Genomic DNA, 13,118 nt, shown 5'->3' with positions numbered 1-13,118 from the left:
TTAGGCTGTCGCCACATGTGCTCAGCCACGGAGCTGCCATATCATTTGTTTTACACAGCATGCGTTCACAGCCACATATTGAGAGAGCGTATTTCCTTCCTGATCTTCCACATTAAACAGACTTCCTGTGAAGCTCAACAGTGTGACAGGCCTCTCGCTTCTCCACCTTTTTCACTTTCACCCCCTAATTTCTGTTTCTTTCTCACACTTTTCTGTCTCTCCTCGCTCTCTAAATCGCACAGAAAATCTATCGCTCCATCAGTTTTCCACACACTCACTTACAGTTGCTGGCCCCTAAACCGTGAACTCCCCACCTGTTTCAGGATCAAGTCGACTTAGAGGTGTCACACGGTTCTGAAGCCTGACTTCCTGCCCTAACCCTGCTGCCCGCAGGCAGGCGGGCAGGCAGACAGCTTTGCTCCAGAACTACGTTTGATCTCTGTGTGTGTGTTTGGGTGTGTATGATTGAAACAGTGCTGCATTGTACAGTTATCCATGTGTTTCCAGGTGAGCTGTCAGCGACTGTGACGCCATGTTGGCTCTGTCAGGAATGCCCCCTCCCTAATCTGCCCCAGCTGTGCTAACAGCCAGGATTAGAGACAGGCTAATCTATGATGATGGCTTCTGATGTTTGATGGGTTGTATTATAGGAGAAAGTGGGTTAAAGCTCTCTGTCTGCTTTTTTCATTTCGGGTTTACCCTTTCTACCTCTCCCCTTTATGCGTACTTAGCTTTCCTGAGGCAATGTGCTGTGTAGCCTAACCTCTCTACGGCTGAACTAACATGCACGCCATGCCACACTTGATCATCTTGGGGAACTGAGACGCGTTTCCTACACCAGATGCAAAATCCCTTTCATGATTGGGAAAGCCTGTTAAAAAGAAGGGGTTAGGAACAAGGATCTGTAACTATTCATGTATTTAACTGGACTTGACACCACATACTCTTTGAGCACATTCCTCAAGTGTACACACAGAAGCGGTGAGGTTATTTTGAATGCCCCTACTGGTCACGTGACTTAGCCTTCACCGCAGAAGAGCACCTGCAGTAAGCACCGTCTCCAGAGTCAACAACTTATCATGCTTCTGGCTGCTGAAGTAGAGCCACACCTCAGAATACTCTTGGCTGTTCCAGGCCTCGCTGCGGCTGTTTGTGTATGGCTGTGGCTTCCTTTTTCTCTCCAAGAAAAGAACCAAATGTTCTCAGTCCGCCCAAGCTGTCACACTGGTGTGGTGACCGTAGCTTTCCGAGAATGCCGTGTTATTTTGCAGCGCAGATCAGCTTGCAGGGTGAGGCTTTAAAAAGGAGCGGCAAGGAAAAACCTCGCCTCATAACGAATGAGGATGGATCGTTGCCTCCTAATGGTCACTGCTTTGGAATTTAGCTGCTTCACCAGAAAATGTTCTGTTTTGAACTCATCCAGTTCAGCTTGGTGTCTGTCTGACTTGAACGACTTGATTACAGAATGCTAAAGAACCTCAGGCGCACTGTTTATGGATGGCACACATAAACATGCCATCCATGCTTCACGCTGATTTATTTTACCTTGTTTGGTGCATATTGCTCTGTTGCTGATTTATTTACCGTCTTCGAGGTCTCACCACTTAACAGGAGTCTATCTGTCATGCCTCGTGTCCCTGTTAGTCGCTGTGCACGTGCATGTGCACATGTGCGTGCGCTCTGTTCGTCCTTTTGATATTTGTGTCTGTGTGTGATTGCATGGCTGTCAGCATCTACGTTTGTGCGATCGACATATTGTTTGACATGACAGGAGGTGACCTTCCCTCAGTGTTCTCCATCCTCTTTCTGTCATGGCATGAAGAACTCTGTTGTCATGGTGACAGCGGTGATTGACAGCATCTGTGTCACAGGAAGACAGATTTGTATGAAGTGTTTTCCTTTATTATCTGGACAGCTTCCCTCGTGTTTTTGCTTTTTTCTACATACATCTGTGCGTGTGCATGCTCGTAAGCTTTCCCTGCATGGGTAAAGTTGACGAGCATGCACTTTCTTCTTCCTCTTCGACTTCGGACTGTAACACATGTTGACACCCTGCTGATTCCCCCTACCACCGAGCTCTTTGGTCTTTGCAAGACTGGGATGATTATTTTTAATGCAACACTCTTGAACTATCTTTATTTTGTCTTAGTCCAGGTTTACATTCTTTTGAAATATTTGGAGCTGTGATGTTGGTCTGATCCTGAATCTAAAGGCTGGATCGGGAATCAGTGACCTCCCCTCATTTCTTTTATATTTTGCTACGAAAACAGGAAATAGGTGCTGCGATTTGATGAAACATGGAAATATATAAAGTAATACGTCATATGAGGCAAAACCAGGGCTTGTGCAATTTTAAGAAGTCAGTATTTGGTATGATCACCTTTATTCTTCAACACAGTCTGAACTCTCTTAGACAAGCCTTCTTTTAATTCCTTTAAATAGTCTTCAGGAATAGTTTTCCAGCCTTCTTGATCATTGTCATGATGAAAAATGAAGCCACTGCCAGTCAGACTCTTTCTAAATGGCACTGCATGGTGGATCAATATCTAATGGTACTTTCCTGTGTTTATAATTCCATCAATTTTGACAAGATTCACCTGTTGCACTTCTCTCCTGACCTCCACCATATTGGTAGCGATTTGAACCAAATATTTCCTGTACTCACTGATTTTCAGTCCAGTTCAGTTCATAGCTTGGCCTTTTCTCCCTGTTTTCCAGACAAGTGAAAGGCCAGATGCATCTCTCTGTGTCCTGGCCTTCAGATACTGTTCATCTGCTATAGATAGTTTGTAGGCCTACCATTTATTTTGTCCTCCCTGTCTAGTTTCCTCACGTTTTTAAGGAAACACTACACCGAGATATGCCAAATGTTGCGTCAATAGCTCTTTGTGAATCACCTTTTTGGTGAAAAAATACAACTTTATGCTGTCAAACTATGTTAATTGGACATTTTTCAAAAATTCAACTAAATAAATTGGAGCAAACTGGTTCTCTTGCAAAGTTGTCTATGTGCAGACACAACACTGGTTCACAAGTCATTCAAGCCTTTTTATGCTTGAATGATTAAAAGGTTAGTGCCAAGTGGCTTAAGAAATAAAGAAAATGCTTCTCTGAAGAAAAAAGGACTGGACTGAAAATGAGAGAAAAAGCAGCCAATGTTCAAAGAATAACTTTGAAAGACCTTCAGAAAGCCTGTTTCTCAAAACCACTTTAAATAACAAGAAAGTCTGGCTCATAGGAAGCAAGCAGGTTGAGTGGTCCTCAATGTCAATCAGCTGCAAGAATCTGCAGTCGGACAGACTCCAGCTCCACATTTTGAACTGCAGCTGGCGACGGTAGTCTTCATACCTGCTGTGAGCTGAAGGGCCACTCCAACCGGAACCCACGGCAACAGCTTCTTCTTTCATACTCGCGCGCATATATGTACGAGTATATGCCCCTGTCTCCTTACAAAGCAGTGTAATTCTGTGGGAAACACTGATAGCACCGGTGGTCAAAAAGTTTAAACAATATCCTGGTGAGGGAGAGTGAGTCGTAAATAAAAGCTTTCTACCATAAAAGTGACTGATTTTACTGGCATTAATCTCTGCAGGCAGTCTTAACAAACCCTTGGGATGAGGATATGAAGAGCTTGTCACAGTGAAGTGGGACAGCACTGTAATTCACAACTATTGATGTGCATTTCCAATAGAACTTCACTGCGATTTTTAGATCAGTAATCATCAGAGCCCTTCCCCCACGCCGCATGGCCATTAATAACATACACTGAGTAGCTGGATGTTCTAGCCTTGACCCGCTATTATCCCTCACCTTGCAGACGATACAACTGAAAAAGAGAGCGTCAACGCACAGAGGATGGATAGATGCGGAGCTTGAGTGGCAGGCCAAGAGGCAGAAGATTTATGTGAACATTTGGAAATGCTAATGTGCTGTGCCACATTCCACCAAAGCTGAGAAATCCTCGTACCCACCAAACTTAAAGTGTCTTTACACATCATTGTGGTGCAGAGGCCCAAACCACCGCTGAACCAGCGCGGCTGTGTCTATGCTATGGATTTTCATCCTGGTGTTGCTGCATTGCGGTCTGAATTTATACCGTAGTTATAGGTGTATGTCATGGAGAGTGATGGTAGAGAAGAGACTTAAGGAGTCTACTCACACCATTCTCGTTAAGGAGCTATTCAGGCCTCCTGTTCATCAAACATACGCACACGCCATCTGCTTCTGGCACTGCTGTGTGTGTGTGCATGTGTATTGACGTATATGTGTGACTTGGAGAGTGAAACACCATTTATGGCCAATTAGGGATGCTTTATATTACCCAAACCTGTCCCCTGACTATGGACAGCAAAGTATTAAAAGTGTTGAAATTGGACAAAAATCATCTTTATTATCACTATAGCAACTCGATTATCTGTAGCCGCGCTTGACATCCCCCTGACTTGCCGCAGCAGCGACTGGAGAAATATGCCTTGCTCAACCTGCCACATTAAATAGGTTAACTAATGGTTATGGTAAAAGAAAAAAATCTTATCTTATTAAATTTTCTTGTTAAATCTAATTTAAATTCCTTTTGCAGTCCTGCAGAGAAATATAACCTTTCAAATGGACATTCTCCCTATGACAGGGAGATTTTGATATTGCTAATTATCTCCTACTTTCCTTCATTTGCTTTCATGCAGCCCTCACAGGTGAGTTGGCTGAATAAGTTAATAGGGTGGAGAGGCGAAGACCTAAAGTCCCGAGGAAAATTGGTATGCATGGTTTTGATCCACCAGGGAGAAGGTCACTTCAACAATCTGATAGGCCTTTTTAGACGCTAGCAGGTTGAAAGAGAGCGAGCAAGAAAGAGAGAGAGTGACAGGAAGGTGAGAGGAAAGAAGGGACGACACGGAGAGGTAATGTGGTAATGTGTCAGGAAGTCTGGATATGCCACCTCACCCCATCCTGAGTGTGACAGCTCTGAAGGTGTGATAACCTTAAATTCCCCTGCCCGGACCCACACAGCCACGCTCGCCTACGAACGCCACACTAACATCCATCCCAGGGCATCCTCCTGGCCGCGCGTAGCAACGGTGGGGGAGTTAATCACCCATGTCCATGGCCTTTAGCTGCTCTCATTAGCGGTGAGCGGTGGAGCCGTACCCGATCCATTAGCAACGCTGCCGGTAATGACACTTCACCAGCACCGCCGGGCCCACGGCCAAGAAAGGCTTCGCAGCCCGGCGCAGCCCCTCCATTACCGACTCGTACTGCATTCACTGCGTACACGCTTTTTAGCACTTGCAGGTGGGACTAAGAGGCAAAGGGAAAAATAAAATAGAAAGAAAGGGATTGTACTTCCCTTTTCGCTTGGTCCGGAAAAGCAGCAGGAAGATGAGGCCAGGGGGAGAGGCAGCCTGGTGGCTTTTATCTGGGATCACATCCGTTGGCGCTGTACTGCAGCATTATCATTCCAAGCCTCTTTGTCTTTGTCTGTCTTTCTCAAACACAGACACACACACACACACACACACGTATGTATCCCACACACAGCTGTACACAGGAGAACTTGCACATTCACAGTTGGACGGACAAATAGTGATAAGTCATCTTTTATGCACAGGCATGTGCTAATTAAAAACAAGCACGCACACTAGTAAATCAGGCTCACACTGATGTGTGTGTGTGTGTGTTCACCATTACCACCGCCACACAAAGCATTCACAGCAAGTTACAGAAAAGGCTTTGCACAAAGTGCCGTGTCTTCATTCATATTGCATGTGAAAGCCCCCCCCCCTGGCTGTCATGTAACGAAACCTGTGTCACGCCTGTAAAATGGCCATCTTGGAGCAAGCTAGCACCCTGTTAAAAGCCAGGGCATGCATGACTAAAAGAATATAGGCCACAGGCAGCAGACCACCTGCTTTTTCATTCCTCTCCCTCTCTCTCCTCATCCCTGTCGTTTTTTTATCTTCTCAGCTGTGGCCCAGTGCATATGCTTGCCTCTGAAGTCTTGGTGGGACAGCAGGGCATCTCTTCTTTCTCCTCTTTCTCCTTCTCCTTATGTAGTCTTCTGATCTGCTCTGCTCTGCTCAATATATACACATATTCTTTTAGCGCCCCCCAAAGGATGCTGAGGGCACAGCAATCTGCCACCCTAATAGTTATGGGAGTAATTACACTGAATGAGTCTTCCAGGGAATTATGATAGACATAGGGCTTTTTTATGTGAAAAGCATGTATTGATTAATGTTATAATGGAATTTGTGGTTCCGATGTGTGTTGTAAGAATTACCACATGACAGGATTTTGATGCATGTGTGTCTTTTGTTTCTGTTTCAGTACATGACTGCTGCAGCCGCCGCGGCGCCTATGCAAGGGACCTACATTCCCCAGTACACTCCTGTGCCTCCAACCGCTGTCCCTGTCGAAGTAAGACCCACATGCATGCGCACGCTATTCGTCAAGTATTAAAAATCTGTCGACGTTTACGCATAGGAGGACATCATTAGTACTAACAGCCTACTCACTTCCACCCACAAGCACTCCCTTCGCCATTTCTAAGCCTGCTCGCCACATCAGTAGACTTAAACAGTCATTAAATTGACAAATTACATTTGAAGCATGGCGCAAATTGCTTTTATTCTCTCTAAACAAATGGCTTCGTACCAGCAGCACATAACAAGGATCAAAAACTGCAAGCAAAGCAAGATGAGTCAGAAGTTTTATAGTATTTGGGAAAGACATTTGAAGTGCAGTGTAGACTTTCTCACGTCCTCGGCGGCTGTCTGAGCTCCTGGCAGGTTCGGGCAGTCCAGGCTGAGAAATGATGAACGTGGAGAGCGGGTGGGTAGGCAGGCAGGCAGGCAGGCAGGCAGGCCAGCAAGGAGAGCGGGCCAGCTGTCTGGCGGCTGACAGTGCGGTCGTACTCAGATGGACTATCAGTCGTGTATCAGATGACAGGAGCTGAAGTGAGACACAGTGCCGGCGGTGCTGTCTCTCTCTCTCCACCCCACCTCTTCCCCTACAGCCGGTTTAAGCTGGTAGGTAGCTGGAACATGCACACATCCGTCAGCCACGGAGCTCTGGCTAGCCCACCGGCAACGGACAATGACAGTTTTCACTGACAGAGCCATTAGTCGCTTCCTCGCCCCCCCCCCCCCCCCCCCCCACCCCCTCCCACATCCCACCCCGTCAGAAAGTTGCAGTCTTCGTCATGAAGGAGCGAGGCGGAGGAAAGAGATGTAGTTGTAGCGTAGCCCACGGCACCTCTTGCCTATTTCATCCTCACAATTGTCTTCTCAGTGCCAGCGTCAGCAGCGGGGTGTATATCACTGTATCAGCCAGTGTCTGGAGGGCTGATGTATGGACAGGACGCAGTATCCTTGAGAGCTTGTTAAAGGTGATTGAGATGACTCAGTGATGGTGGCTATCTGTATTGCTCGACACGTAAAAAGGCTTAAGAGGCTGTTGTGATGAATTCATTGTACGTAGCCATCCTTAAAAAAGTTTCTACCTTAGACTTAAAATTCGGCAAAAAATATAAAGTATGTTTCATTAATGGCATGATCTCACACACAGACTGTGCATCTTTTTTATTGTTTAGCCTCCTCGGTATTGCTCTTCTTAGAATAAAAATGCTCCTTTTATTTTTTTGTTGTAGTGCACGAAGCAAACGTCGGCCGCACTTCTACAGCGTGTGTAATTCTTCTCAACGTATATTGGCTTCTTCGGATGGAAGAACTCTTTGCTTTAAATGAAGTTATGTGTTTAGAGTGGATGGAGCTGCCATAGGGTCTGTCAGTTTGAGAAGTGAATAAACAAAAAAATGCTCTTTGGTATACTTTTATATCAAGTCAAATCAAATTGTCTGTATTACGTCTGCGGGAAAGATATTCTCTATCCTTAGACTCTTGATTTCTGTGATGAAACTGCACCAAAAAATCCTTTTACAGAAAACAAATAAGACAAACCGCATAAGCAGCAGAAAAGCAACAGAAGAATTGTCCCTTTTCCAAGACAGACAGGCATGCGACACCACAAATGTAAACACAGAGTAGACAGAAGGAGAAGTTTACTAGATACAGCCGCATACTTGTCTTCTTCCAAGCTTACATGTTTCCACCTGTGTCTCTGTGTGTGTCCAGGGAGTGGTGACAGACGCTTCACCCCAGACAGTGGCTCCTTCATCACAGGACGTGGCTGGCCAGCAGCAACAGATCCAGGTGGACAGTGCTACTGACCATGTTCCTGCTTACTCATACCAGTCCAAGTACGTCCAGCAGGAGACAGTTTCTGCTAACCTTTTGTATGCATCAAAATCTCTCTTCATTAATTTTTTTCTTAATATATAATCTTATTTTTAAAATTCAAGCTTTTGAAACGGCAATATATATGACTATGTACAGTGGGGCAAAAAAGTATTTAGTCAGCCACCGATTGTGCAAGTTCCCCCACTTAAAATGATGACAGAGGTCAGTAATTTGCACCAGAGGTACACTTCAACTGTGAGAGACAGAATGTGAAAAAAAAATCCATGAATCCACATGGTAGGATTTGTAAAGAATTTATTTGTAAATCAGGGTGGAAAATAAGTATTTGGTCAATAACAAAAATACAACTCAATACTTTGTAACATAACCTTTGTTGGCAATAACAGAGGTCAAACGTTTACTATAGGTCTTTACCAGGTTTGCACACACAGTAGCTGGTATTTTGGCCCATTCCTCCATGCAGATCTTCTCGAGAGCAGTGATGTTTTGGGGCTGTCGCCGAGCAACACGGACTTTCAACTCCCGCCACAGATTTTCTATGGGGTTGAGGTCTGGAGACTGGCTAGGCCACTCCAGGACTTTCAAATGCTTCTTACGGAGCCACTCCTTTGTTGCCCGGGCGGTGTGTTTTGGATCATTGTCATGTTGGAAGACCCAGCCTCGTTTCATCTTCAAAGTTCTCACTGATGGAAGGAGGTTTTGGCTCAAAATCTCACGATACATGGCCCCATTCATTCTGTCCTTAACACGGATCAGTCGTCCTGTCCCCTTGGCAGAAAAACAGCCCCATAGCATGATGTTTCCACCCCCATGCTTCACAGTAGGTATGGTGTTCTTGGGATGCAACTCAGTATTCTTCTTCCTCCAAACACGACGAGTTGAGTTTATACCAAAAAGTTCTACTTTGGTTTCATCTGACCACATGACATTCTCCCAATCCTCTGCTGTATCATCCATGTGCTCTCTGGCAAACTTCAGACGGGCCTGGACATGCACTGGCTTCAGCAGCGGAACACGTCTGGCACTGCGGGATTTGATTCCCTGCCGTTGTAGTGTGTTACTGATGGTGATCTTTGTTACTTTGGTCCCAGCTCTCTGCAGGTCATTCACCAGGTCCCCCCGTGTGGTTCTGGGATCTTTGCTCACCGTTCTCATGATCATTTTGACCCCACGGGATGAGATCTTGCGTGGAGCCCCAGATCGAGGGAGATTATCAGTGGTCTTGTATGTCTTCCATTTTCTGATGATTGCTCCCACAGTTGATTTTTTCACACCAAGCTGCTTGCGTATTGTAGATTCACTCTTCCCAGTCTGGTGCAGGTCTACAATACTTTTCCTGGTGTCCTTCGAAAGCTCTTTGGTCTTGGCCATGGCGCCGTTTGGAGTCTGACTGTCTGAGGCTGTGGACAGGTGTCTTTTATACAGATGATGAGTTCAAACAGGTGCCATTCATACAGGTAACGAGTGGGGGACAGAAAAGCTTCTTACAGAAGACGTTACAGGTCTGTGAGAGCCAGAGATTTTCCTTGTTTGAGGTGACCAAATACTTATTTTCCACCCTGATTTACAAATAAATTCTTTACAAATCCTACCATGTGAATTCATGGATTTTTTTTTCACATTCTGTCTCTCACAGTTGAAGTGTACCTCTGGTGCAAATTACTGACCTCTGTCATCATTTTAAGTGGGGGAACTTGCACAATCGGTGGCTGACTAAATACTTTTTTGCCCCACTGTATATGTATGTGTGTGTATGTATATATATATATATATATATATATACCAGCCACTTCATTAGTTCCAAACAATAAGGATCCCCCACACCATTACACCACCAGTAGCCTGAGCCACTGATACAGACATGATGGATTCCTTATTTCTTGTTGTTGTACCAGGAAACATTTTTCCAATCTTCTCTTGTCTGATTTTGGCCAGCCTGTGCAAACAGTCGCCTCAGTTTCCTGTTGTTAGTTAACAGGTGTAACAGACGCTCCTCTTGCATACCTTGGTTGTAACAATCATTTATTTGAGTTGCTGTTGCCTTCCTATCAGCTCCAAGCAGTCTGGCTGTTCAACTCTGACCTCTGGCATCAACAAGGCGCTTTCACCCAGAGAACTGCTGCTCACTGGATATTTTCTCTACTTTGGATCATTCTCGTAAGCCCTTTAGGCAATTCAGTGCCTAAATGCAATGAACTGCTGCCATGCGATTGGCTGATATTTCCATTAACAAGCAGATGAACAGGTGTACCTAACAAAGTGGCCAGTGAGTGTGTATTGATCCAGCACATAAACCCAAATGCTCAAAGTAATTAAAGCTGATTAAATACTTTAAATGACATTTTCACCCATTTTGAGTTAATGAAACAGATTATTTTAATTAACCATCATGCAGATTAGGTAATCACCATTTATATCGTCTACTTATTTATCTCGTGTACGTCTGTGGAGGATATGCTTGGCCTTTAATATTGTAGCATCCGGACATGTTTGGGAAGGAGAGGAAAATGATGAAGATTAATGATCTGTCTTATTCAGCGGATTTATATTTGTTTACATTTCTGCTATTACGATTATATTTAACTTAATGCTGTAGCACAAAGCTGTGTTAGTGACTATCAGCTGGTAATGTGCAGAGTGATGCCCTGCTAATTTTAAAATATAAAGTGTCTAAAGTTTTTTGTCCAAGATAAAGCAATGAATAATAATGCTAGTTAAATAACACCGACTGCCTTATGTCAATTCAGACTGCCTAATGGAGTAATGGATACTACGGTACTTGGGTTTTATTAACTGACACTATTTGTCTTGACTTAATAAGTGTATATCATAATCAAACAGAACACATAACATAAAAACTAAAATGTTTTATTCCTCACACCATTTAAATATTAACTTTATTGACTTAAAACAATATTAAGCAACTGATAGGTATTTTTTTGTTTGTTTGTTTTGTTTTTTAGTTTTTGTTGTCCTTTTTAAATAGGCTGGAAGTAAATGATCATTTTGGGTTTTATAATCCGGTACAATTTCTCAGTTTTGTTTTTTACAGTTTGTTTTTAGTAGATAGTCTCCCTCGGGTGTTTGTGATAACAAAAGCAGTGAAGTTTGTGAGGTTTTTCTGTTTGACGAAGGTTTTTGTGAAGCAGAGGCTTAATAGAGACCTTAAAAAGAAATCAAAAAAGCAAAGTACTATGAAATGTAGTAGCATTACATAATGATTCAGATTATTCCTGGCTGCCGTTGTCACTTTTTTGCTTTCTGACCCGATCATAACTCTTTAACGCGTATCATTTTGCTCCAGCATTCTGACTGAGCTGTCAGCCGTCGGCTCTATTGCTTCGCTGCGTTTGTAAAATTGTGCTTTGATTGCAGACGCACTCACGCTCTCTCTTTCTCTCTGTATTTCTGTTTTCTCCTCTTTCATCAGATAGCAACGGCCTAGGCGAATGTTCCTGTGACAGCGTTGCCTTGAGACAGAAGGTGGCTGCACTGTGAATGTGAGGAGAAAGAGAGAAGAAAAGAGATTGCTTCCAGATTGCCCAGGCACCAAAAAAAAAGAGACACTTTTTTCATTTCCTACCTGGCCTACAAGGAAAAAAATATCAAGAAGGAGGCAAAGATTGCAGAGGAAGGGGATGGGGAAAATTGCTGGGCACAGTGCAAAGAAGTGAATTTGTTTAGTCTGGGAACCTGCCTGAAGGGGCTGGGCTGAAGCTTGAAAAGTTTCTCAAAGAAAATTCTCAACGAATTGAAACAAAACAAAGAAAAACTACAAAAAAAGAATAAAATTGAAAATTCGAAGAAAAAAAAAAAAAGGTTGAATGCGCAGGTAGGTGATGAAGTTTATTTTGTAATTAGAAAAGGGGAGTCAAGTTTGAGATACACACAGAGATTGTCTTCCTCAGATATTAAGCTACAGTTTCTTTTCTGTCTTTTTATGTTCTAGTGTTAAATCTTAGTTTTCTAGATATATTCGAAAAACAAGATGTTTTTTTTCTCCTTTCTTTCTTGAATCTTCATGGCCTTAATTTGAAGGGCGCCAGAAACTTTTTACAGAGATTAAGTCTGACGTCATGTTGGGAGGAAAAAAAAAAAAAAAACTAACAAAAACAGTCTCTTGGACCACTTGGAGGGTACAAGACAGTAGATGAATTGTTCTAAAGAGGAAAAAAAAAGAATCTATCACATAAGCTGTACAGATTTAATAGAGAAGAGCTTTTTTTTCTTTTCTTCATTAGAAGAAAACTTTGATAATTATTATGTCAGAGGTAACTAAATGTCAGAAGTAAACAAATGTCTGTCGTGGGGGTGGGAGACTCTGGGTGGGCGGGTGGTCGGGCGGGTGGGGGCGAAGCTTTGAAGAGATTTTTCACAGTGAGGAAAAAAAAGAAAAAGTAAACATAAGAAAACATGCTGCAGTCCTGCAGGATGCAGTCTGCTGCAAATGCTGAACTTGTTTTTTATCGTCATTATTATTTTACATGGCAACGTTGCTGTCGATGACATTAGTGCTTTTTATCTGCCACATTTTACCTTTTTTATGAGCTTTAAAGATGTTTTTAGCCCGCTTTGCTTGTCACACTGCAAAAAAAAAACTCACAAAAAAGGAGGAAAAAAAATAAATAAAATGAGCAGGAGGAAAACAAAAAACTACAGAGAAAATTCTGGCAGTAAAACAAAAAAAACAACAACGTTAGATTCAGTAGGAGCTTATGGTTTAAACCAATCAGTGCAAAAGCAATAGAAAGAAATTGTTGACAATTTCTGTAGTCTTTCCTAGTTGTGGATCAAATGCAGCCCATGGATGGCCATTTTTATACCAAAGATGAAGAGACACTCTGAACCAGAGTTTAGTTTTTC

The 13,118-nt window shown here is 43.3% G+C and overlaps 1 protein-coding gene across 2 annotated transcripts in view; it reads left to right on the top strand.

The window, feature by feature from the left end:
* LOC146609535 (RNA-binding motif, single-stranded-interacting protein 3-like) overlaps positions 1–12,467 on the top strand; it is a 301,239-nt gene extending 288,772 nt beyond the window's left edge. The window contains exons 14-16 of one of the 2 annotated variants that reach the window (XM_085345750.1): positions 6,325–6,414; positions 8,130–8,254; positions 11,690–12,467. In XM_085345750.1, coding sequence (XP_085201876.1) covers positions 6,325–6,414; positions 8,130–8,254; positions 11,690–11,753 — 279 coding nt within the window. In that variant the 3' untranslated portion in view covers positions 11,754–12,467. Of the gene's footprint in view, positions 1–6,324; positions 6,415–8,129; positions 8,255–11,685 lie in introns of both variants that reach the window. The other variant, XM_085345749.1, reaches the window with a different exon arrangement.
* The last annotated feature ends 651 nt before the right edge of the window (positions 12,468–13,118 follow it).

This window comes from Diplotaxodon limnothrissa, linkage group LG22, assembly GCF_057381915.1.
Source record: "Diplotaxodon limnothrissa isolate DT_005_m linkage group LG22, D_limnothrissa_male_GT1.1, whole genome shotgun sequence".
NCBI classification, from domain to species: Eukaryota; Metazoa; Chordata; class Actinopteri; order Cichliformes; family Cichlidae; genus Diplotaxodon; species Diplotaxodon limnothrissa.
This window is presented reverse-complemented; position numbering and strand designations above follow the sequence as displayed.